At 39.7% G+C, this 24,850-nt stretch overlaps 3 protein-coding genes across 3 annotated transcripts in view; 1 reads left to right on the top strand and 2 right to left on the bottom strand.

The window, feature by feature from the left end:
• Window positions 1-397: 397 nt before the first annotated feature.
• On the bottom strand, window positions 398-6,106 carry LOC146962691 (tetraspanin-8-like). Its single transcript, XM_085769476.1, has 9 exons — window positions 5,860-6,106; window positions 5,069-5,134; window positions 4,469-4,582; window positions 4,277-4,351; window positions 4,053-4,151; window positions 2,580-2,666; window positions 2,235-2,294; window positions 2,004-2,087; window positions 398-1,899 (listed from the first exon to the last, which is right to left on the bottom strand). Exons 1-9 carry the CDS (start codon window positions 5,980-5,982, stop codon window positions 1,795-1,797), a joined length of 813 nt encoding a protein of 270 aa, XP_085625602.1. The 5' UTR covers window positions 5,983-6,106; the 3' UTR covers window positions 398-1,794.
• Window positions 6,107-7,823: 1,717 nt separating this feature from the next.
• On the top strand, window positions 7,824-13,399 carry LOC146962690 (ras-related protein Rab-19-like). The gene is made up of 4 exons (XM_085768969.1): window positions 7,824-8,223; window positions 9,783-9,966; window positions 10,910-11,013; window positions 11,110-13,399. The coding sequence occupies exons 1-4, from the start codon at window positions 8,029-8,031 to the stop codon at window positions 11,290-11,292; spliced, it is 666 nt and encodes a 221-aa protein (XP_085625095.1). The 5' UTR covers window positions 7,824-8,028; the 3' UTR covers window positions 11,293-13,399.
• The window catches only part of lrrc17 (leucine rich repeat containing 17), a 26,320-nt gene continuing 14,789 nt past the window's right edge, over window positions 13,320-24,850 (bottom strand). The window contains exons 4-5 of the mRNA XM_085768968.1: window positions 16,987-17,142; window positions 13,320-14,309 (exon numbers count right to left, since the gene is read on the bottom strand). Coding sequence (XP_085625094.1) covers window positions 13,873-14,309; window positions 16,987-17,142 — 593 coding nt within the window. The 3' untranslated portion in view covers window positions 13,320-13,872. The remainder of the gene's footprint in view (window positions 14,310-16,986; window positions 17,143-24,850) is intronic.

Here is a 24,850-nt window from a genome sequence, read left to right as displayed (position 1 = left end):
ACTGTTTTTTTTCTCTCTCTCTCAAAATAGCTGATAAAAAGGACTTTCTGAGTAAAACAAAAACTGTGCATACAAAATATAAAGGTTTACATATATGTGTAAATATATATGAAAATGTATGTCGATACCAGGTCTGACAAATGAAGCCGTTGTGAAAGCGGTGTAGTAGAAACATGGACACAACAGAGCACATTTCACTAATTTCATTACTGCACAAAAATAAAATAAAATAATCCTTTAACTATCTAATAGTATAACTGTAAATCACCATACAATGTTGCATGCTGTATAATGCCACAGTTTATCTGAAGCGGAAACTTGCTGCGGTATGGCTACCTGGGCAGTTTTGTAGTGTAGCAGTAGCTGCCTATTAGTATTCAATAGAAAATGAAAGACATCAAAGGAACAAGAATCACATTGTTTATTCCTGCTATTTACAAAATATTACATAACTTCATTCCATAAAAAGAAAACAGTGTATGACAGAAATAAAAATACAATACTTTTTCAGAACGTATCGGAACATATATAATAGGCATTAATGGTTAAAGTGCACAGGTAGACATTGGATCTGCTGTTTCAGACAAAATTCATTTGACAATACATTAGTCGAGGAGACATTTTAACTGCGGGCAGCTCATGCAGCAAGTCATATTCGGAGTGATGTGGCATAAAGGCCTCTTCGGTCAGAGTGGGAAAGTACAATCTCTGCAAGAATATTGATGACGCATTTTCCTACAGAAGCCTCTCACAGCCTGTCTGCAGTGGCCTTGCCTAAATTTCTCCAAACTTAAAAATTAAATGTTTAGAGGCAAAAAATAATAATTGAGGATTTACTGGCATGTCTACTGAACGTGCAACCAAACAGAATCCTCTCTCCTCCTGATGGACATGATCACATATCCTTTACTCACAACATGTGCTTTAAAAAAACTGAATGAAGTAACGATGTTTCTAATATACAGTGTGCATAACAAGGCATCAAGACATTCTTGTATCCTAATGAGAATTTTGACTCATTCCTTTGTCTAACCTGATTATTTATCCAAGAAAATCATTGCTCAATAATAAATAAATATTATATTATAGTTCAATCAAAGCACTTTGTAAACTCTGTTTAAGAAAGATGCTACATAAGGATTATTAATATTATTTGTTCAAAGATTATTGGTTGTTCTAGTGCTGAAAATTCAACGTGTGCTTTAAGACAAGTACAAATATATGTACGTTTGAAAGACATTGGTCCAGTTGACAACAGAAAATGTTTTTTTCTGCTTGTGTTTGAGATTGTGAGGGACAGTAGATGTGATTGGATTAAAATCTGCCTTGACAAACTCAGACTCAGAGAAGTGTGAAGGCAATGGAGACGATGTCAGAATATAATCCAGATGACACAACACTTACTGTAAATAACAAAATGGCAGAAGAATAGATGGCTGGTTAAAGCTTGGTAAGATATTCAGAATCTTGTGGATATGCCAAAGGTTAGGTGAAAATGTGATGATTATTAAAGATTAGCTAATTTCATTAAACTGCATCGTTTTTACAGCAGTAAGAGGGAAAAAAAGTCATTTCAAATTTATCTATGCATGTAGATTAATTTTCAACATCGGTTACATGCATTAACACTTAGAAAATAACAATAATAATATATAATAATAATAATAATTTAACATATGTTGCTACAGCACAAATTAGCCAGGTTATGTTATACAGCCTAATGTGTTTACATGTGCAAATTCAAACAAGGTACGCTTGATAATACTTTATGTATGTATTAAATGTAGTAGGTTACTAGAAGGCACCAGGGACATATCTGTTTGATTGTAGAAGAGCCATGAACTCCTGTTTTCGTCTTATCTGGCCCATCAGCTTGATGCTCATGACAAGTAAAACCATCTGCGAATGGAAGTGCAGGTTAGACCAAGGCACACAATTGAACATACCAGGTACCATCATCATCAACAAGGGCACAAGCAAACATATAAACGAAACACACATACCCAAAACACTCCACTTCCAAACTGTATAGCCATCGCCAATGAGAATGCAAGCTTGAGTTCGGAAACATAAATCGGTAGGCAAGGCTGTGGGGAGGGACAAGGTGCGGGTTTGTTTCAAAGATGGTGGCAAAAAAAAAAAGGTTACAGTGTTAATGGAGCAATCAAGGTTAATAAAGGTTACTGGAATAAAGGTTTCTTTCTTTTTTCTTAAAGAGTTTTTTTTTTTCTTACCTCTCGATAAACATACTGGTTCTTTGGAGCCCCAAGTGTGGCACTACCCCGAAGTCGAATCTGGTGAGGAGGACAAAATCCCATTACATAATATGACAAAAATAGATCAGATCAGTCAATACTGAGCTGGTAGCAAAATAAATCATATGAGGACAAATTCAAATTCAAAGGAAAATTAACTTCTTTTGATATCCTAGGCCCTTTTACTGTCATAGTTTTGGTCATCACTGGTGTGGGTTGTGAAGACATTTCAGCTGCCAAAGACAATGTGTGAATACAGCACCAAAGATCCTGATGAGTCATCCTCACTTCTTATGCTCTGCTTATAAAAAGGGAGATACTCACGCATTTTCCCGGATAGTGGCAGTTACAGGAAGCAGGGATGAAAGAGCCCCAGTCCTTGTATCCCTCAATAAGACCACAGCACTCAAACTGGAAGTGACACACACATAGGCAAGAACTATATGCATTGCCAATAAAATACCCAACAAGTACATGAAGATGTATATGCAACCATAAAAGAATAACCAAAGAGCAGCGTATTAGACCAATATTTGTTTGTCCATGTTGCTCCTTCAGAAGGACGATATATCTTTAAGATAGGACACACCTGCTTGCCTGGCCAAACCCTAGTAAGGCTACTTAAACAGCGGGTGTGGCGTCATTCAAGTTTGATTGCCACCTGCTTGTTGAGTGTGTGATTTGTGTGTGTCTGTCTTGTGCTTCCTCAAGATTTCTCTTCCTTGTTAGTGCACCTCATGTCACGTGAGAGTTAGCATCTTTGTGTCTCGGGAGGCTGAGACAAAGCCCCCAAAGTAGCTCCTCCAAAGCTAGCAGTATTTCTCTGTCAGAGATGTTAGAATGTGAGGTTTTAGACTTTCTGAAGAAACCACCATCACTCCAACATGTTCTGAATACACAGCCAAGAAAAAAACACTTGTGAAACTCCTGCATACAGAAGGATGACTTGACTTGTCTTTAAGATGGGACACAACTGCTTCCTTGACCAAACCCAAAATACTTTGTATAGGCTCCTGCAGGTGTGGCTTCATTCAAGTTTGATTGGTATCTGAGTGTTATGTGTGATGTGAGTCAGTCTTGTGCTTCCCCAAGGTTTCTTTTCTTTGTTAGTCTTCTGTCTTTTGAGGCAGTTTAGCATTTGTCTGTCAAAGTCCCAAAGGTAGCTGCGTCTAACCTAGCAGTAGTTTGCAATGGGAGAGATGTGAGGCTGAAGAAGCTCATTGTTTTAGAAGTTTCTGGGGATACCACTCTAACTTCATTACCTACTGAATACACAACCTAGAAATCTGCTTAGATATTGCAGAAAAAGACACTTCTCAAACTCCTTTACTTGCCTGAAAATCATTGTGTTTTTTTAAGTTGTCTTCAGTATTAAAACACACATGGAGACACTAACTGTGACTAATTCTGCATAATTTTACTGGTGCCAAGTTGGCAAATTCCAAAGAAATTAACACCCAAAACAACATGGCTTAAGATGTGGGCTGCGGCTGCCTCCATTCTAACAAAATACTTCCTGTTAAATTGCCCTCAAAGCATTCTGGGAAATGTAGTTCCAGAACTTGGGTGCAAGATCATCCCTTTTATCAAAGTAAGAGAAAAGAATAACAGGAGTGAGTCAGCATGTACTTCAGTTTGGGGGGAAAAAAACACACACATACACAGACTGCTACTGAAAGATTCACCTAGTAAATAATGGAAAATAGCTAATTTTGAAGAAAGAGAAGTATATCATCTGTACTGTAGGCTATGTTTAAAAAAAAAAAAAAAAAAGAAAAATGAGTAAGAGCTACTTACTTCCTCTTGAATACTGTAAAGCAGAGTCCTGTTGGCTTTGCTGGTTCCTTTGAGGGGCATCATGGACAGTAACTTGGCCTCCTCGCGGGCAACACGCTTCTGAGGAGGAAGACATCTCATTGAATCCTCTTTGCTTATGGAGTTATTATGAATATGTTAAAGCTGCTTTTTAACAGCTGTCATTGTTAATGAAAAATCGTAAGTGAGGCATTCAAGTACTTTACCTCATAGACGTCTTGGTAACTAAGTGCTGTTCTAACAATTATCGTTTGACTGGCTGCTGCCATCCCGGTTGCATACTGCCCACAGGAAGACCAGCAAAAGTCAGTGAAAGAGAAACATCATGTCAGAATGAACCCACAATTACATCTTAAACACACACTGGTAATAAATACACACAGTAGGTTTTTCTTTACCAGAATCAAACACCATCTCTTTCCTTTACAGGCTCCAAATATACCGAGCACTGAGAGCAGCAGGCAGCCGATCTCTATGACGTACATCAACACTACAGAGACACTGGACACCAGCTGTGGAGACGAATAACATTAGTGTTAAGGCTAAAAAATCCATGGAAGAAGTCAAACTCAACAGAGGTGTTCACTTACACTTTATATTTATATCATTCTGTTGTCAAGCAGCTATTGCTAGGATTGCATGGCTACAAAAAAGGTCAAAGGTCAGGGTCAGCTATAGAACGGTACCCTTAGCATGGGAAGATAATTCACTGTCTTGCCCAAGGACACTTCAACAGGTAAATGCTTGTTGACATAAAGGCTTCAACTCAGCAATTTCAGAGAAAAGACAATATAAAAGTGCTCAGGCCAGTATTGATGGAAGCCCCTCGGGAGGGGGAGGCCCGTGCATTAATAATTCCACAGCTGCATCTTAGATATCCCAGCAATGCTTTTGTCCCCTTGGTCCCCTTGGCTTAAGTAAATAATTATCTCCTTTGGAAATAATGATTTTTTTATTATTTTTAATTCCATAAGAAGAACATGAGAAATCTGTCTTACTTTGCCTGTTTGTATGAGATCTCTGTGCCAGGTTATCGTCATTGTCAGCATGAAGAAGCACAATGCCTGTATGGAGAAATAAATGAGACATTAAATGCATTAAGAATGGACAATAAAATCAAATCTATAAATCTATAAATCTATAAATCCATAACCTATCAGATGGAAAAGTATCAGCTCATGTTTTGTAAATGTGTGGTGAACTCATTAGTGGAGCAGCAGCTGTATCCATCCAGGATACCTTTACAGAGCAGTAGCATCACAACCAAAAGGAGGCCTATGCTGCATATGACTCTACATCAACAACACAAACACACTGTAAACATTAGCATCATAATACGATTATAGATGCTGAATGGGTGGAGAGGTCAGTGTGGGATGAAAGAGGAGGATTATTCTTTGGAGATGCAAATTATAACCATGACTATGGCGTCTTTCTGTTGCAGCTACCACAGATTGTTTCTTTTCTTCTTTTTTTTCTCTTTCTCATCACTTTCTTGGTGTATCCCCTTAAAACAGTTCTGCAGACATTGCAACGTTGTAGGCTACATACAGTACATTTTGATGGAGGGAGGGAGCTGCAGTATCTCTGACCACACAGAAAGAGAGAGAGACGCACACACACACACAAACACAAACACAGTGTCTTCTTTGGTTTAATAATAGCCCCACTGGTGATTTAGGTCAAATAACATCAGCAATTCAAACATGCATTCAGAGAAACGGGCTATGGAAAGCGGTGATAGGCCTCTTATATTGACCTGCATTCGGAAGCAGTGGTATTTACCTACCATATGCACAGCATTGGTGAAGATAAACGGCCTTTTTAAGGTGGTTTTCTCCGCCACCACGACCACTGCGCTCCGCTGCATGCTGCTGCTGCGTCTCTCCGGGGCGTAGAAACAACCTTTCATAAAGCAAATGTTACGGCGGACACGGACCTGTGATGGGAACAGTTAAGGGCACCTATGAATCCGCACCGGACGTCACTGTGATGTGCGCTGTATGGAGGGGTCTGTGCTGCTTTCAGGTGCAGTCGGAAATGATGGAATCTAAGGCGAGCTGCGTACAGGAAGCAGTCATTTGTAGAGGAGTTCATTCCAGATTGATATGTTTAGTGATTGCGTGCATTGATAATCGCTTATGTCGAATTTATATGTTTGTTTGTTCTTATTATTTGTTTGTTTGTTTTTGATTGTTCAAATAAATGTTCCCATTTAACAAAAAATCAAAAACAATGAAGACCTAAATACAGTTTCACATTGTTATGAGTCAATGTAAACATAATGAATCTAAAAAATACTAGGATCTAATTAAAAACTGAAGAGGTTTGCAGAAGTCTCACATTTACCTTGATGGAATGTAACAAGCTAAAATCATTCGCTCACATATATTATGGGCTGCTTTAGTACATCTGGTACTATACAGTACATTTTTATAAATATGCTACTTCTATCTAACAGTTGTTACTAGTCAGACTACAAATGATGATGCAGGCCTATAGAATAAGTTGTTATAACAAGCCACACCTTTATCCCTAAAAAAGGTTATAGCCTAATATCATACTGAAATGTATTGGTTATGTCAGTAGCCTACATGTGAATGCCTCTATACTGTGGTAGATTACTAAACTTAATCATAGAGAAAGTGTCCGCATACAGGCCGTACTAGGAAGCTATTCTTTATGCTTTCTTCCTCTTTTTATGCAGCTGTTACATAACAGGGAAGCGATTTCCAACTGCTGCTTATCTGTTTGGGCATCAATGGTGTTGTTTCTGGGATATACATCATATTTCACCAACCCTTGTATTTTTTTATTTCCATGTATTCATGCTAATAGTAGGCTACAAATGGGATCCCTACACTGAAAAATATCCTTCAATGCCACTAATTCACAAAGGTCTAAATAATTAGCTGTAATGCTGCATCAACAATGGTTGAACACCTAAAGGGCTAAAATTAAGTTATTTAGGCTACATAAGATAAATTATAATTTACGTTTTAGCCTAAAAAATAAACAAAGCTTATTGAACGCATGGCATAAGATTTCACCATACCTGTAAATCAGTGTTGTTTTGAGGAAATGTTGCTTTGAGGAAATGAAACAGAATTTGAAATAAGGTTATATGAGGTTCATTAAAGGCCCTTCTGTCAGGATGACTGCATTTCCCAAGATTCAACTGTGGCAATGGGGCAGGGCTACTTTCCTAGGACAGGTAGGGCGGGTTTCTATTGTTACTACAGGTGCTGTGAGGCTGTAAGTCAGTCAGAACAGGAAAAACTGATGAGAGAGGGACAAAGAGGGGGAGAGAGAGAGAGAGAGAGAGAGAGAGAGAGAGGAGGAATCCAGTGCCGGTGGGGACACGTGAGAAAGGGCAGCAGGTGGATTGGACAGCAAATGAGAATACAGACCAGCATTTTTTAAAATCCTGCTTTTATCAAAAAGGAAGTTCCCTTTTCATCTTTGACTTATACAGCTAACCAGAGCCGGTGCAGGAGGACAAGAAGGATGGGATGTGTATTCATGCTTTCTTTGGCTGCAGGTTATAAAGTGGGTCAACACCTGAGAAGGAGCTGAAAGGAGCAGCAGGACTGAGACAGTTTTGTCCTTCTCAGCGAGCACTGGAGGAGGGGAGACACAGGCTGAACTGCCTGGGGACATGAGACACAGAGAATGTAGAGTTTTGAAGCAAAAGGTTTTAGTGGCTGAAAACTGAATATATTTTTTATTCTGTGGATAACCTGTGGACAACAGCATTTTTACAAACTGACAAACACTTAAAGTGGTTTTACAGGCTACACATAGACTGACCCTGCTGCTGGAAAATTAGTCCGGTGACTGACCGTGGTGTTGATATAGTTTCCTTTCAATAATTCTGATTCACGTAAACATAACCCAGCAAGTATAGGAAGGGTCATTTCATCCACTTTCACACATCCAGAGAAACTGTAACTTCACCATGCAGACCCCAGGACCTGAGCACGATGACACTTTTGATTTCCTGTTTAAAATCATCCTGATCGGAGACTCGAATGTGGGGAAGACCTGTGTGGTTCAGAATTTCAAGTCAGGGGTTTTCGCAGAGAGGCAACAGAACACAATAGGAGTGGACTTCACTGTACGAACCTTGGACATCGAGGGGAAGAAAGTGAAGGTCAGTGCTTTGACATGAAAACCACAAGTAGAAGTGAACATCTACGGCCCAACATAACACCCATATCCAGACCTTTCTGGACAAGCAGCATCATGATCATGTGATGTTGATTTATAATTTCTTAGTCAAATTGTAATGAATGTTGTAGTCACTGCAGGATGAACAGCTTAAACATACCGGCATGTGACTACAGGTTACAGTAAAGGTTTGGCTTTAGAGATAGTGATGACTGGTGGTGCATCTTAAAAACTCTGAAATCAGTTGGAGTCATTCAAGGCCTGTGTGACAGTTATAAGGGCAATAAACTGTGTTTAATGGTCTTAAGAAGTTAACGCTGCAGGAAACCTAATTAACCTCCAGTGATGTCTGCTTCATGCAGTGGGTGTTGTAGATGCAGTTGGTTCTGACAGTGACAGGCTGCAGACATGTTGGTGAAATATTTAATGAGAAGTGTGAAACAATAAAGCTCAAGGTGTATCTAGAAGAAGGAGAATTATTCAGGTACATATGAGGGCCTTTTTTTCTAGCTTGAGGAGTGAGTGACACTATACTGAGGTGTCCTTGCTGACAGTGTCAGTTAAACTTGGTCCAAAACAAGTCAGACCAGCTGCTCATGTGAAGAACCGGTTCATCAGGTTTCTCTGGTCCAGTCTTAGCGTAACTGACAGAAATAAACTGGAATCACGTCTCTGCAGCATCATTAAGCCTGAAAAGGAACTGAATGGTTTGGATTAACTGTATTAAATGAGAACACACACGCACTTTCACTAGCTGTTACTCATAATACCCTCACTTTATGTGAAGTAAGGAAGCCCAGAAAGGTCAAATGAGCTCACTTTCAGTTCTGATATATAGAAACCCTTCATTTCTTTCCCTGTTTGTATCTGTCATAGCCTAAGGGGAGCGATGCAGTGTATCACATACGCACACACACAAACACACATGCGCGCGTGTAAACACACCCAGAGCTACTGGATTGTTCTGTAGATAAGATGAATGCCAGATAAAAATTCATGGTATGTGCTGTCATCTTAACAAATGTCATCAGCTGATATTAAATGCCAAAGGAAATACTCATTAAATCTTTATTATGAATTGTGTTAATCAAGACCCAAAGGTTTATCCTTGTTTTCTTTCTGTTTGTTTTCTTTTCTTGACTATTTTCCTTGACACTTGTGTCAGTGGCAAGATGCCAGTGATTGATATATCTATTTAGTTTTATCAATCAGTAATTCAAAACATAAGGTCATTATAAAGCTGTAAAAGCCTAATGGTTGAGTAAATTTGAAAAATATGTGATGATTTAGTTTTGAAGCTTTTCCGTGTTGCATTGAAAACAAATGGGTTGAGCTTTTGAGTTTGAACTGGTTGCTTTGACAGCTGTTGCCATGCAAATATAGCCTAGATGTTCACAGGGGAGTATTCTGCAGAGGGTGTGTGTGTGTGTGTGTGTATGTGTGTGTGTTCATGTGTTTATGAACCCTTCAGTCAGTCATTTGTGTTTAATCCATATGTATGTGAGTATATCAAAGCTGATTTGTGGCTTTCACGTGAGACAGATGCAGGTGTGGGACACAGCGGGCCAGGAGAGGTTTCGTACCATCACCCAGAGCTACTACCGCAGCGCTCACGGTGCCATGATCGCCTATGACATCACACGACGCTCGACCTTTGACTCCGTGAACCACTGGATGAAGGAGGTGGAGCAGTTCGGGGCAAACAATGTGGTGTTGGTCCTCATAGGTGAGGATGTGACTGTCATGTTACATGTGAGAGCACGAAAGCAATGTCTGAATATGAAAAATGTTAACTGCAAACATGTTTTAGTAACTAGTTTAAAGTTGACTTTTCAGTAACACTTTACTTGACACCTATCTCTATAACTCATTATAACCACACTTATAATGAGTTATAATGCAATTATAGCACTGTATAATTATAATTACAAACACTCATAAATGATCATAATGCATAACAATAACCATAACACCCTATAAAGCATTTTATCGTGACTTATAAGGTCAGGTATTATAATAGGTTATAATTGTTAGTAACTCACTGACAATGTCCATATCGATAATGCATTATTAATATAGTTATAATGTGTTATTATTGTCTTATAAACATGTATAACTATCCTTATAAACACTAATTAATTATCATAAGGCTTTATAACAATAAGCATAAGACATCATAGAGCATTTTATAATGGCTTATAAGGTCTTAGTATTGTAATAGAGTTATAATGCTCTATAATGTGTTATGCTTATTGTTATAAAGTCTTATGTGATTTATGAGTGTTTAGAATGATAGTTATACACGTTTATAAGCCAATTATAACACATTATAACTATATTTATAATGCATTATAAATGTGGGCATTGTCAGCGAGTTACTAACAATTCTAATGTATTATAATACCTGACCTTATAAGTTAAGATAAAATGCTTTATAGTGTGTTATGATTATTGTTATAAAGCATTATGATCATTTATGAGTGTTTATAACTATAGTTATACAGTGTTATAACTGCGATTATACCTCATAAGTATGGTTATAATGTGTTATAGAGATAGGTGTCAAGTAAAGTGTTACCGTCTGGGTCATGTATTCTCTACATATATGCTAATTTCACTGTAAATGTGCGATTGATTAAAAAATATTAACATTTGCCGTCTCTGCTCAGGTAATAAATGTGACCTGGAGGAGGAACGTCAGGTTCTGTTTGATGAAGCCTGCAAACTGGCGAAGGACAGGGGCGTACTAGCTGCCCTCGAAACCTCAGCAAAGGTGATGAGTGTGCACATTTATAAAACACTGATGAGAAGTTGTGTGGTTGTTTTGAATTCTTTTCTAAACTTCTCCATCTCCTCCTCCTGTGTGTAGGAGAGTCAGAATGTGGAGGAAGCCTTCATGATGATGGCCAAAGAGCTGCTGTCCCGTAACGGCCTGAACGTCCACCAGGGGGACGCAGACCCCGCTCCTCGAGTTCTCCTCAGGGCCAACTCCAGGCCTGTGAACGGCGTAGCAGCTGCCTACACACCACCAGAGAAGAAGTCGTGTTGCTGAAAAAAAAAAAAATGAGGATAAAGACAGGGATGATAAATGGTGACAGCTTTTGGAATTAAGAGCTGTCAGCGGATGAGGAAGCAGGTGAAGGACATCTCTAATCATGAATGTTGAAGAAGAGGAACGGGAGGTTATAAAGACACACAGATGTGGATTGCAGCTGTCAAGGCCTCAAGAAGCAAATGGTGTTTGCATTGAGGAAATTTAAGCAATTATCGGAAAGTATTGAGGGATCGACTCTGTGTAGTTTTCTGTGATTCATCTGACTTGAAGGTAATTAGAAAATAGTTCTTCTGGTGCTGCTAAGGACAAGAAAGTCGATGCCACGACTAGCCATGCTCACCACTGACAGAGCTGGTGAGCAGTAATTGGTCTGATCACTGTTGTTAAGAGACACAGTATTGATCTTGTTTCAGCTATATCCGGATGGCAAAAAACACTGTGAGACTCTTACCTGTTGTTTGAGTTTGTATTGGCATAAATAGAAATGTGAGTATAAAGACTCAAGCACACCCCAGTCACTTCAGACAACTCTATACCTGGTGTGTTTTCACAATTGAATTGTTACACCTCTGCTTGGAATCTGTTTTGTCAAAATGCTCCAGTCTGCCAATGAGACTTTTGAATCTGATCTCTGTCTCGATCATCTGCTGCTGCTGCTGAGCTCTGGATGAAAACATCCTGGAAAACCTGCTACAAACCTGAAGGCTGTGAATTATGTTTTGTTTGCTTCCTCCTGTGACAGCCCCGTATATAAGGACGCCTTACAAAAAAATGTTTGTGACAGACGCTGAATGTGTTCTCAACTGATTCTTTTGATATGTTATAAATTCACATGATGATGCTGGATGAAGTCAGAGGCTTTTGTCAAGGGAGCTGCAAACAAAAAGGTGACAAATTAAAGGAGAAAACTGCCATAGAGAGTCTTAGTAGTCCTTATAGGCCGTCACAAGCCACCAACAACACCAATTCTTCTTGGATTAGTTCCTACAAGCTTTTTGAACACTACTGAAATGATCCTTCAAATGGATATTTCCCCATTTGAGTGGAAAATGTAGACAATTTGGTTGACATCTGGTGACTGTGAAGGCCACAGTATATGATTCACATGAAATTAATATCCATAGAACCATTCAGTGACCTCTGGAGCATCTGTACCTGCTGAAACTGTCACCCATCTGAATGAAAACTGGCTTGAGGGCGTTTGAGCTATGAATAATTGATGTGAACACAAACAAGGTCGTCTTTGAGCCATCCGAGAACTGCCTTATTGTGAACACTAGAGGGCACTGTGCTGCTACACATGAATGTACAACTTGGATGCCCACTGCCATAGACAATAAAGATCAACCTAATTTAAAACATCTGTGACTGTTCTAAGTTTACATGCAACACAGTAAACAGGAAGAAGGTTAGACTTGATTGATTTGACTTTGTCAAGCTAAAATCCTGCAAACACCACAGCCAAACGAAAGTAATTAAGCTGACAAGGCTCCACAAAGATGTACGTTTTCCTCCAAATGTGGTCAGTGTTTCATTTCAATCAGTGACAGTGTTCCAGTTTTAACCTTGTGTCCAGGCCTAAAAATGTGTAAGTGTCAGAGAGGGAACATAGCAGCAATTGTTGACTTGCCTCCAACACACTGACTGGCACCAATTAATTATCAGTCAAGACGATTATTCAAGACAATTTCCCAAAATTAAGAAAGAAACATCGCTTTATCTGGGTTCATGCAATGTTTTAATCTCCTTTGATTATTTGGATGCCAAACGAAGCAAAGGCTCGGCAGTGACAGACTCAAAGTTTCCATGGTCATTACTGTTCTACGGTCTGATAACATCCCAATTTGGTATGTTTTACCTATGATTAGCTAACTTTCAAATCCCTCTTCAAACCAGTGAGTCACTGATGCCATACAGTACATCTGTTTCCCATTGTAAGGTGGCCAACTGGTGGCCCTGTAGATCAACACGCTCACCTACCTGCCTTTTGTCTTCCACCACGTCTCATCACTTAGTAAAACACATTTTCAGAAAAAATAAACCCAATTTTATTTTCAAAGACAGGTAGACAATATCATACATCAATTAATACAAAAAGGATCAAGAAAGAAAGAGGAAGAAGAAAAGAAGTTTATCCTGAACTCAAATTCAAATTGCTGAAGTAGAAAAAAACAGAGAGCACCTGCCGTTCACCAACTGAGAGACGTTTTTGTTGGGGTTATTAGATCTGATAGAGACTGGACTGAGATTGTTCTGCAAAAAGATCAAATAAAAGCTTCTCAGCATTTCCTAACTGCATTGTTTAAAGGCAAACTTAGCAATATGACATTGTAACTAAAGTTAATGGTCTGTCCACACAAAATAGAAAATGTTTAAAAAGACGACTTGAGCCCTAATATTGGTTCTGATCTGATCCCAAATTTGTACTAACTACTTATCACATGTTTATTTGAACATTGAATCAATGAGTCCACCTTTAGTAATCCATTCATTAGCCTGTCAACAGACAACCTTCTGGCTTGTTGTATAAATTCCTCTCCACACCAAACCACTCCAGTCCACTGATCCACCTCCAATCTAACTCAACCGGATGATCTCAAACTTGTTGGGCTTCTTCTCTTTCAGGGGCCGGGGCAGAGGCTCACCCTGCCCCTCACCCGTCTCCCCCACTTCCTGCGCATCATTGTCAGACCCTCCTTGTCCTCCCTGTCCCGTATCCATCCCTGTTTGTTTATCCTTGGGACATTCCCCGTTGTAGGTCTTGACGTAATCCTCAACACGCCAGCCCCTGAACTCCTGCGGCTCGGAGCAGATCAGGCCGGTATAAGCGACGCCGGGGTGGTGCTTAAGCCAGTAGATCAGGTAGTGGATGTTGTAGTCGCAGATCCATGGGTTGTTGCCCAGCGAGAGCTTCCGTAGGAAGTAGAGGTCCTCCAGTACACCGTACTGGAAGTAATGGAGGCTATTGTTGGACAGGTCGAGTTCACGGAGGTACAGCAGGCCTGCTAATGCAGCTGCAAGGGGGAGAGAAGTAGAACAAAATGAGGTGCCATCAGGTACATTTTTTTAGCCTTCCAAAGAAAGCACAACAAGCTGTGCTATTATCACCTAATAAAGTTGTCCTGTTTAACATACTAAACAGCCCCATATTTACACACCCAGCAGACACAAAGTAACATTAGCATTCATTTAGAGTTGTGTTCCTGCTCCCTGTGAATGAAAGGCCACTCATCTGTTTCTTTGTTTACTTTTTTTCGGTCTCCTCAAGGGGATAAGTCTGACTCTTTAACAGCAACATACTTAACTTTCTTTACAGGCTAGTTGCTAATTTTGAAAACATACCGTGGGATTTAACAGAATAAAGTGACCTCATTTGTCATCATTTTGATAATCAGACGCATTGTGTCATATAGAGCTCTCCTTATATGGATGCAAATTCAGCTGGGCCTTAAGATCATCAAAATTTAATCAACCTAAGTTAACAAGGTGACTGTTGACGTCCTTAATAGGTTCCAGACATTATAGGCTGTCTGTGTTTCTGTGTTTGTGTTTGCACATACATGCCTGTGTGTGTGTGTGTGTATGCGTGTGTGTGTGTGTGTGTTTGAGTGGGAGTAATGGGACAGTGGAGACTGTTTCACACTGTCCACTAGCCTTGGGCCCAGCTTTGATCTTTACAGAGCGGAAGAGAGGAGGGGAGGAGAATATGGGAGGAGGAAGAAAGAAAAGAAGTTGAGAAGGAGGAGGAGGAGATGGAGGAGGAGGCGGAAGATGAGAGCGCCCAGTTCACATAGAGGTAGACAACTGTGGTGAAAATAAGGACATTGCTGAGAGGGACACCAGGGACTGAGATCCTTCCAGTGTCCATTTAAGCTATTATTTCATCATTCAACCCAGAAGATGACACAGATGAGGCTGATTCTCCCAGTTCAGCCGTTGTTTATTAGCACTGACCCACTATGACTACAAGAATTTCAAAGTGATTTTCTTGAATGGTATTTCCTGAGCCTATGGTTGGACTAGAGCCAGCATGAGATACTGTCTGATCACAGTCTTGCCACCTTGTGAGCTCTTTCCTTTTCGTCAGCCTTCAGTACTAAACTATCCCACGGTGAGGGTTATGGTTTTTGATCCAGACATTATAGAAAGCAAAGAAATGTTTTGGGCCATTACCCAAAATGCCAAACTATTACTTTAATGACCATGGTTCCCTTAGTGAGTTGATGACACGTCAGTTCTTCCATGACTGTTCTTTCCATCTGTTTCTTCAAACCATCCTTTGAGACCACTGTCAATGTTTTTGTCACGGAATGAATGCAAGCAAAGTGAGTAATCTCCAAGTATTTGAATCAGCACTCCCACCTCGATCGCAGATTCATACAACACAGCGCCAACTGGGCAAACACTTTGAACCCTGTCGTTAACTTCTCCTGCTTTTACTTATACTGTACATGTGTTAAATTTCTTGGAGCCGACAAAGAAACAGAGAGAATGACCTGAAAACATGAGCCCAGTTCTAGTTAATCTATCATCTGTCGGAGGTGACAAGTTAAGGTTTTCCCTCTCACCCCTTAGGGCTTGTCCCAAGTCTCCAAAACAAATAAACACAATTTTAAAGTCTCAAGTCACCATGACTACAGATATGACTGTTGCATAAGTCACACTGTTACATGCTCTTTCTTTGTTTCTTCACTTACTAAAGGGAAAAATACTGAGAAAGTTTTTCTGCGGAGTTTGGAGTTCCGGATAGGTGGAGTCCCCATAATTCCTAAAATGTCAAGTTATTATAGTCACAGGAATGTGCACAATTACACTGTACTTCCATGTAACTCTAAATTGAACTTCATTGTTGTCCTGCCTTGAAAAACCACAACAATCTGGCCAACACCGCCAATGAGAGACTGCTGCGAAGAAAAACAACTACATCTACAGTTTTAATAAGAATCCTGGTGTGCAAGAGACTTTGTGTTGCCTTTTCATTCATGTTTCTGTCTGGTCATCATCCACATAAAACTTCTAAATAAACAACCTCATGAAAATGATTATAATCCTTTTTTTTATTTTTACTGAATAAAACAAATTTAGAAGGAGCAGAAATTATTGAAACCATGTGTTGGCTATCAGAAGCTCTCATAATAACTTTCAGTTTCTAAAATTCCCAGGAGCTTCAGACACACTGGGACGAGCTATAGTACATTGCAACATGTGCTCCAGGGTAATGAATAAAACTACAAGCTTTTGTGAAGGATTTTCCTTCTGGGCTGGAAGACATGAGCTCAAACATCATTAGTCTGGAGAAAGTAATGAGTCTGCTTTTTTTTTTTTTTGTGCTATGCTTGTTCTGCTGTTGCTGAGGCATGATTGAAAAAACTAAAACTGATTGTTCAGATGTGAAATTCAGATGTAAAATCCCAAGATAAGAGGAAAAAATGTACAAAACATGTATTTTTGTACTCATGTTATTATAATCAACTCAGATTTATCTTGGGTTTTTGACCTCGAGGTTGGGAGCCACCAGGCCCAAATGGAAATACAGCAGAAGGTTAAATACTGTTAAAAACAGCAGTTTAACGTTTTGATGATTATCTTGTTCCTGTTATGTGACTTTAACAAATACCAGCCAATCAGAAAGAAGTATCTCCAAGAGTCCAGTGTTCTCAAGTGTGTGTGAGGGTGATGTTGTGGCTTTACCTGTGTCTATACGTTGCAGGCTGTTGCCACTAAGGTTGAGCAGCTTGAGGTCTTTGGACAGCAGGAACTGTTTGGGCCTGAGATGTTTGATATTGTTGCTGGACAGATCCATCTTCACTATGTCAGATGGCAGGTCGGACGGGATGCGATTCAAATCTGTGGAGGAAGAAGCACAGACAAACATACGGTCTTCAGTTCTGAGTGTCGAGAGGAGGGAAAGTGTGGGAGAGAAAACGTACCATCCTATCCTTTAAAGGCACAAAGGTTTACTTAACTTATAAAATGATTGGATTTCATATAGACACATTGAATTAACTCCAGGTATTTAAACCTATCAACAAATAGACATGAGTGTGTCTTTATTTGCTGCATTATGAAGGGTTGAGGCAGATGTAGAGAGTGCACAGTCCCAGAATCAACAGGAAAGCTGCAAATCCAATCTGTCTGCATCTTTATACATTTTCAAGATGTTGTGTGGGTTGAGAGCAACTTTTCAGCATTTCCAAGATGGAGGTGAGTGTGACAGCATCGACTCTAATGTATGAAACAGTGATTCCCCACGTATTCCCCTCTCAACAGCAGATTCTCTCTGGAGTTTTGCATCAGTCCCACACTGAAGTACACTTTACAATTGAAATTGTAACTTCCCCCAAAAAAGTTGGGACCGTTTTAATAAAATCCAGCCTATTTTTTAGGCCTTTTCTCGAAAATTGCATATCCATAATAAAATGAGTGTATCTCTGCAACCACAAGGTCTATTTGAATACTTTTGGTGTCATAGTAAAGGGAAAAAAATGAGGAATTGCTGAAATGTGTAAATTTCAGTATATCTGTTACTGGTGAAGAGTAAATGAAGATGACACACAGAAAAAAATTAATAAAATTAATATTCGCCTAAAAAAAAAATCATATTTTTGATGAGTGCCCTTTAGAATAATGCTGATGAACCTCAAACTCTCTATAAAATCATTGTACAACATGTGAACATTGTCTCTGCAGTGGTTGATTCTGATTAATTGAAGCAGGACAAAATGATTGAGATTTTACTACAAAATATCCAGGCGAACTTTCCAAAATGTCCATTTTTGGCACAGCTTGGAACCACCTGCTACTATAAACTATTGTTTAATCTTTATTTTCACACAATTTGGATAAACTAACTGAAAATAAATCTACTGGAACCGATTGGAAATAACTAACATAAGTGGATTCAGTCTCTCTGCGTACTGCTGCACTCTCAGAGCAGCTTCTGGGTGGGTTTGGCTTTCAGCCTCTATCTCTGCAGCGCAGTGGTCGATTCGAGTGAGGGGCGGCTCATTTTAACCAATAGAGAGAGAGGAATGACGCTAGACCCAGGTCGATGTGATTGGCCGCACTGGCAGCCATGTGCCAGCCAGATCAGCAGATCCACGTGCAGGCCAACGTGGGGTTGTATGCGCGCGCACCAGGCTTCCGTGCAGGCTTCCGTGTAGGGTCCTAGCGCCGTCGGGTTTCGGCCCGGCTAGTTCAGATGTACACACTAGGCAGAGTTCAACTGGAAATATTGTGGATTTACCCATAACACAACCTTTTCACAAAGGTAAGAGCAAATGTACGACCATGTTTTGGCCACGCAGTGTCTGTTTTTGCTCGACTTTGCTGGTTGTTGTCTTCTCCCTCTGCCGTGCTGCTGCTAGCTGCTGCTGCTAGCTGCTGTTGCTGGGGGAAGCCCCGATGTTCACGTTCAGATGAGAGGTCGCTGATGTGTTTTGCTTTATGTACAGTAGTATACGAGCCAGAAATGTGGCGACTGGGTCCACACAGAGGTGCTTTATGAAGTTTGATGTCTAGTTGTTTGTTTGAGTAGTGTTTGGGCTGTGTTTGGGTCATATAAACATGGTTTTTACACGTTGTAGCCCAGCTTCTGCTGTTTAATTTGACGTATAATATGACCATATTCTTTCATAATCAGTGCAGTGGGGGCTTTGTTATTGTTATGCATGTCTTCAAGTCCCCCATATGGGGGACTCTGGATTACAGGAGGTATGAAGATTTATCACTGCAAACACATGTTGTCCTAAAGATAAAAACAAAAGAGCTGAAGCTTCAATGTCTTGATATGTGGAGTTTCTCCACAGACAATAAATAGATCCAGACTTGAGATCGTTATTGCTCAAATTCTTTTTTTGGAATTTTCAGTTGTCACATCAAAGTGTTTTGGAGAGAAAACAGTTTTACATTTTTTGAATGATGGTATAGTTCAGTAGGTGGTCTCTGCAACCTGTATCATCGAAATGCACATGATTTTTTTTCTGAAGCAGTTTGCAAAATGGTTGCAGATGACAGGAAATGGAAGTGTGTCCTGGCAGCATATACTGATTGAGACATAATCAAACAGTCTATACGTTGATGTCGAACAATGGCTTTAAGTTGTGTACAGTAGGTGTGTGGTTGAGCGTTCATCCATACATGCATGTGTGCTAGTTTCCTGTATGTATTTATTTACACAGAAGAATGCTTATGGTGCATATTTTTATAGTGCAGATGTTGCAGTCTTTATGCAGACACTTTACTGCGACAGATGTTGGAGCCAGTTATCATGAAGACATGTTGCCATAAATCACCAACTGAGAAAACATAATTACGCAGACAGACTCACACACACGCTACATACATCGCCGATACATTTGGGAAATGTATTATTATTGTTCAGTGATAGCTGATGATGTGCTGCAGGCAGAAGCTGAAACCTAACCCCCGAAGCCCAACACAGGAACAGACTTTGGAGACTGTTGCGCTCTACATTACAAGCCTTCAGTCCTCTGCAGTGAGAACTTTCTTCTGTGAAGTCCAAAGGGAATCCCATCCTGCCTTAGGTGTACATGTGTCTGCAACTTTGTCCAAATAGATTTTCATTTGAGGCAAAGCTGGGAAAAAATGCTGGCACAAACATCACACTCAAATTCCCAGGCTTCCTTTTGATCCTTTTGAGAAATCATGACAGACTTCAATTTTTTTTTTTTTTTTTTTTGAGCCAAAAAACAACATCTCCGGCCAAGAGAGATACATCTGTGGTCTGTGGTGTGTTTTACAGACGAATGTTGATAATATCCTGTGTGTTCAACAGAGACAGCGGGACTGTTAAAACAGGATAAGTGTCTATAGTACGTGTCCTCTGGGTAAATAAGGAAGAAGCCGTTATCTTGTTCATTAGCTTGATTTGCAATGTGCTCAGTTGCTTCCTTGGGCTAAATGTTTCGACTCAGATGTTTTATCAGGGTTATCTTGTTATTTTTAATAGAGCAAATCTTTTAGATAAAGTGTTAAGCTCTTTCCTACTTCAACATCTGCTGTGTGTCCCTACAGAGTGCACTGCTGAATGAAGAAGAAGCGTGCAGAAAGAGCAAGAGAGAGAGAGAGAGTGAGAGTGAACATGTCAGGAAAAGTGAGAGTCATTCAGTCATCACTGGTCTTGGACTGGGTTTTTTTTTTTTTATCTGAATCTGCTGGAGTCATTAGTTTGGAGCACATTTGAACATCTGTCCCTCTTGGATTTTTCTGTCAAAACAAAAATGCTTTGTGCTTCATTACTACCTCAATTTAATCCAGACCATTAGCTCTTACATTTTTGGTGGATTTCATCATTTATTCTTCGCGGTCTAAATCACCTGCTTCACCTCAAAATGCCAGGCTAGTCGTATTTGCTGCAGTAACTGAGCCACTCAGTTGCTAAAGCTTCCTATGGAGGTCCCATTTATACTTAAAACACATGAAGGCGATGCATTAGTGTAACATATGGATGTCACAGTGCAGTAACATTAACATAGTTTAAATAGAGTGATTTAGTACTGCAGCTGTGCGGGGCATTCATGTGAATGTGTCTACAGTATATTTCCCACTCCTTAGGATATGGGTTAGTACTACTGATGATGTATGTGAACACATACGTTCAGAGTTAGGAAAAAAAGTCATTAGTCTGGTTGTTTTTCCTCCTTTCTCCTACCATTTATTCCATGAAATGTCTTCCAGTGGTGCTATCATTTATTCTGATTTTAGCAAAAAGCTGAAATATACACTCCATCTGCAAGTATATTTCATTAGAGCCAGCATACTGGATCAGTCTGGACCAGGTGGAGTTGTGTGTTTTGTACTGTTTGGACAGTAGAGAAGGAAGCAGTTAATTCTGATTTTTACAGTGTTGACATGATTACTCTGGGGTCAGCTGCTGCGTAGTGCAGTGAATTTTGTGGTTTGGAGTCAGACCCACTCCCCACACTTGACAGGAGGAGTCGTGTCAAGCGTTTTCGTAACCATTTTAGGCACTACATGAGCTGCATGGTGGCAAATAGGCAGCTATGGCTTTATATTAATATTTAACCCTTTGATGCACAACATATGCACACCCCCTCTAATGCGCAACATGGGTCTAAAATGACCCGCATTCATTTTCCATGTGAATTCATGCTGGGTGAGTGTTTCTTTGTGGTATCTTTTAAAATCAATATATTTTATGATTGAATCCTCCAAGTGTCATTTGAATATCTTGTTTTTAATTAGTACAGGGTGTTATTTCCATTTTTACTTTCTTATTTTATGAACAAATAGACAAAAAGTCTCAGAGAGTGGACCAGTTAATGTAGAAATGTCAACTGCTAGCTAGCTAACTGGTCCACTCTCTGAGACTTTTTGTCTATTTGTTCATAAAATAAGAAAGTAAAAATGGAAATAACACCCTGTACTAATTAAAAACAAGATATTCAAATGACACTTGGAGGATTCAATCATAAAATATATTGATTTTAAAAGATACCACAAAGAAACACTCACCCAGCATGAATTCACATGGAAAATGAATGTGGGTGAACATGTCATCATGTTAACAGTTAGCTAATTTGCTAATATTAAGGTATTTCCCTTTATGACAAGTAATGTAGCTACTTATTCAAGGTAACTAAAACCTTATCAATTATGCACAGTTATCTTTAATGAGTCATCAAATGTTTCTTTAGGTAAATTGGAATAATTGTAAAACAAGTAAATATGATTATATGTGCTTAAAAAAGAATATTTACTGAAGAAAATGATAAATACTGTGCAGTGATTTCAAAGATATAACATTGAAATAGCCTACTCAGATAGAATAAACTATGGCTAGCTGTTGACCACAGTAGAATATGTCAACAGAGCTATTAATGGGGGAAAAGGACAAGTAATGACTAGTCCTTATTGTAATCAAGGAAACAATGGTCTGTTGTTGGTATAGATAGTGAGGGAATGCTAAAATTAAAGTATTCTTGCTATACTTGTTTTTTCAACCGGTCCACTCACTGAGACATTTTTCTTCATTTTTGTTCACAAGTTAGAAATGAAAAATGGAAATAATGACCCCACTAATAAAAAACAAGATATTAAATAATACTTGGAACATTCAATCATAAAATAGATAGATTTCAAAAGTTACAGCAAAGAAACTATCACTCAGCATGAAATCACATTGGAAATGAATGTGGGTCATTTTAGACCCATGTTGTGCATTAGAGGGGTAGTGATACAAAATGTGTTTTTATTAAAAAAGTGAAAAAGTAAAAAATAAAATAAGGATGTATTATGATCAAAAACAAGTTAATTGAGGAATACCTGGAATTCTATATGATGAAATAAATTTTTCGCAAAGATATAGCACAAAAAAACTCACTCGGGTCTATTTAGACCCATGTTGTGCATCAAAGGGTTAACATGGACCTATATCAGTTTAACCATATTTCATATGAGGTTACTTGCACTTCAGCTGCTAAACTGCATGTAAGACAAGAGGTATAATGGTTTTCAAAGAAGGACAGAAGGGTGTACAGTATATTTATGGGTGAGAATATCCTATATACTGTACATATGTTGAAGGAAAAGCACATGGTTGGGATCTACAAGATAAGTTCAATAATCTGTCTAGTTCCTGTGAGTTTGCAGACTCTGAATTTTGCATGTGAGTTATGTTTAGGCTTTATGTAGGCTAATATACATAAATCTCTGTCATCATTCCCGCAGAAGATATAGAGGCAGAGGTAAAGCCTTTTCTAAACATGCTGACATCTTTGTATATGTGATATCACTATTACAGTATTACAGCGACATGCACTCCCTCATGCTGATGGTCAACGGAGTTTAACGGAGCTACACTAAAAGAGAATGCAGTTTCCTGCTATAACTCACTGCGAAAGTGGATATATAGGCTACTGTATGTACAGTACCTAAGCAAATTAGCAGCTTAGCTTTGACTGAAGGATTTGAAATACATCACAAATCCCAACCCCCTAACCCTAAGGATCGAGGTAGGCTACATTTATTAGATAAATAAACAGTGATCATTAAGTTGCTGCATTTGATGACAGAGCCAGGTGTTTCCCCCCTTGCTTCCAGAAGAAACATCTCCTGGATGCACTGGGACGCATCATCAGTGTTGTTTCCTGGGGTCATAGGGTGTTTCGGGTCTCGCAACAGACACCCTCGACAAGGCGACCCAGCCGGGGGTGATCGACTTGCATCCCAGTAGCATCCCACGGATCAGCCCTCTTACGTAATCCACAGCCACCTTGTGACTTTCTCTGTGGTTTCACTAGCAGACTGGACGGACCTCTTCTTGCAAAGCCTCTGTAGTCGACTTACAGGCTCGTAGAATGTCCTCCAACCCCTGCCTCTGCACTCCTACACCAGTTCCTGGTACTTCTCCAGTTTCCTCTCGTTGGCTTCCTCGATCCGCTCTTCCCAGGGCGCGAAGTTCCAACATGATCAGATGTTGTGAAGCCTCAGATGTTTTTATCATGTCTGGTTGGAGGGATGTTGATGTTGATGTGCTGGGGGGAACCTCAGCTGTTTTCCCAGGTCAACCTGCAGCTGCCAATCGGGGGCTGTGTGGAGGAGGCCTGTTGTTGTCTGTGGCTGTACCCCAAGGTTTCTCTCCAATCTTGATGAAGGGGACTGTCTTTGGAGCATGATGGTGTTTGCTGGTGCTGATGGCTGAGGCTACTCTCAGCAACTGCTTTGAGCACCTGGTTGTGGCGCCAGCGATAGCGGCCATCAGCCAGGGCCTTTGGACAGCTGCTGAGGAGGTGTTCTAAGGAAACTCTTCCAGAGCAAAGTGCCTTCCACTACTTCCACTACTAAGATAAGCTGAACATGAGGGTCTCCTTCAATGGGTCCTGAGTTATAAATAAAGGTTTAAGTAAAGTAAGCTAAGCTAATCAGCTGTTAGCAGTATTATCCCGCCTAACTCCTGCCAAGAAAGTGATTAAAGGTTCGATCTGTTCTTTACAAAGGTGTTTTCACAAGCACCTTTATACTTGTTAATACAAACAAATATAAAAGTGCAAAAGAAAAAATGTTTTTTGCACGCAAATTTTAGTCAGCCCACCCCGATGAATAAATAACAGAGCCACTAAAATGTATACTTAATCAATGTTTTGTCATCCAACTTAAATAGCCTGCATCTAAATCCCAATCACTTGGCTTGACAGTAGAGACAACCACCTAGCATAATAACTGGGTTCAGTGGAAAGTCTCAGTAACTCGCAGCCTGTTCCCAAGGTACTTCAGTGACCTCTTTGCCTCGGACTGAAAAATCTCTTTGGAAAAGTCTCAGTACAATTTCTAGAGAAGAGAAGACACAAACCACTGCCGGAAAACTTCTTGGCGTCTGCAGCCTAATCCTCCTGTTGTAGAGAGTGATGTTTGATACTGTATTTTACTCTTTTTCATTCATGCTCTCTACTTCTGCCTCTTGCTCAAATGACATTATGGCAGATAGATGTTTTCTGCTGACTAACTGCCCACCGTCTGTACACTGAGACGTCCAGGGAGAAAGCCTGACATAATATAATGGGTGTGTGTGTGT

This window comes from Trachurus japonicus, chromosome 23 (assembly GCF_045865225.1).
Source record: "Trachurus japonicus isolate A0001 chromosome 23, Traja_1.0".
In the NCBI taxonomy this organism is placed as follows: Eukaryota; Metazoa; Chordata; class Actinopteri; order Carangiformes; family Carangidae; genus Trachurus; species Trachurus japonicus.
The sequence above is the reverse complement of the archived record's forward strand: the minus strand, read 5'-3'. Positions and strand labels throughout refer to the sequence as shown.

What these genes read in the sequence shown, in the direction of transcription:
- LOC146962690 (XM_085768969.1), top strand. Translation starts at nt 8,029, where the DNA reads ATGCAGACCCCAGGACCTGAGCACGATGACACTTTTGATTTCCTGTTT. An exon ending in TGTGGTGTTGGTCCTCATAG is followed by an intron (nt 9,967 to 10,909) that starts GTGAGGATGTGA and finishes GTCTCTGCTCAG; the next exon opens with GTAATAAATGTGACCTGGAG. An exon ending in CCCTCGAAACCTCAGCAAAG is followed by an intron (nt 11,014 to 11,109) that starts GTGATGAGTGTG and finishes TCCTGTGTGTAG; the next exon opens with GAGAGTCAGAATGTGGAGGA.
- LOC146962691 (XM_085769476.1), bottom strand. Translation starts at nt 5,982, where the DNA reads ATGAAAGGTTGTTTCTACGCCCCGGAGAGACGCAGCAGCAGCATGCAG. An exon ending in ATCTCATACAAACAGGCAAA is followed by an intron (nt 4,583 to 5,068) that starts GTAAGACAGATT and finishes TCGTCTCCACAG; the next exon opens with CTGGTGTCCAGTGTCTCTGT. An exon ending in GCCACTATCCGGGAAAATGC is followed by an intron (nt 2,295 to 2,579) that starts GTGAGTATCTCC and finishes CCTCCTCACCAG; the next exon opens with ATTCGACTTCGGGGTAGTGC.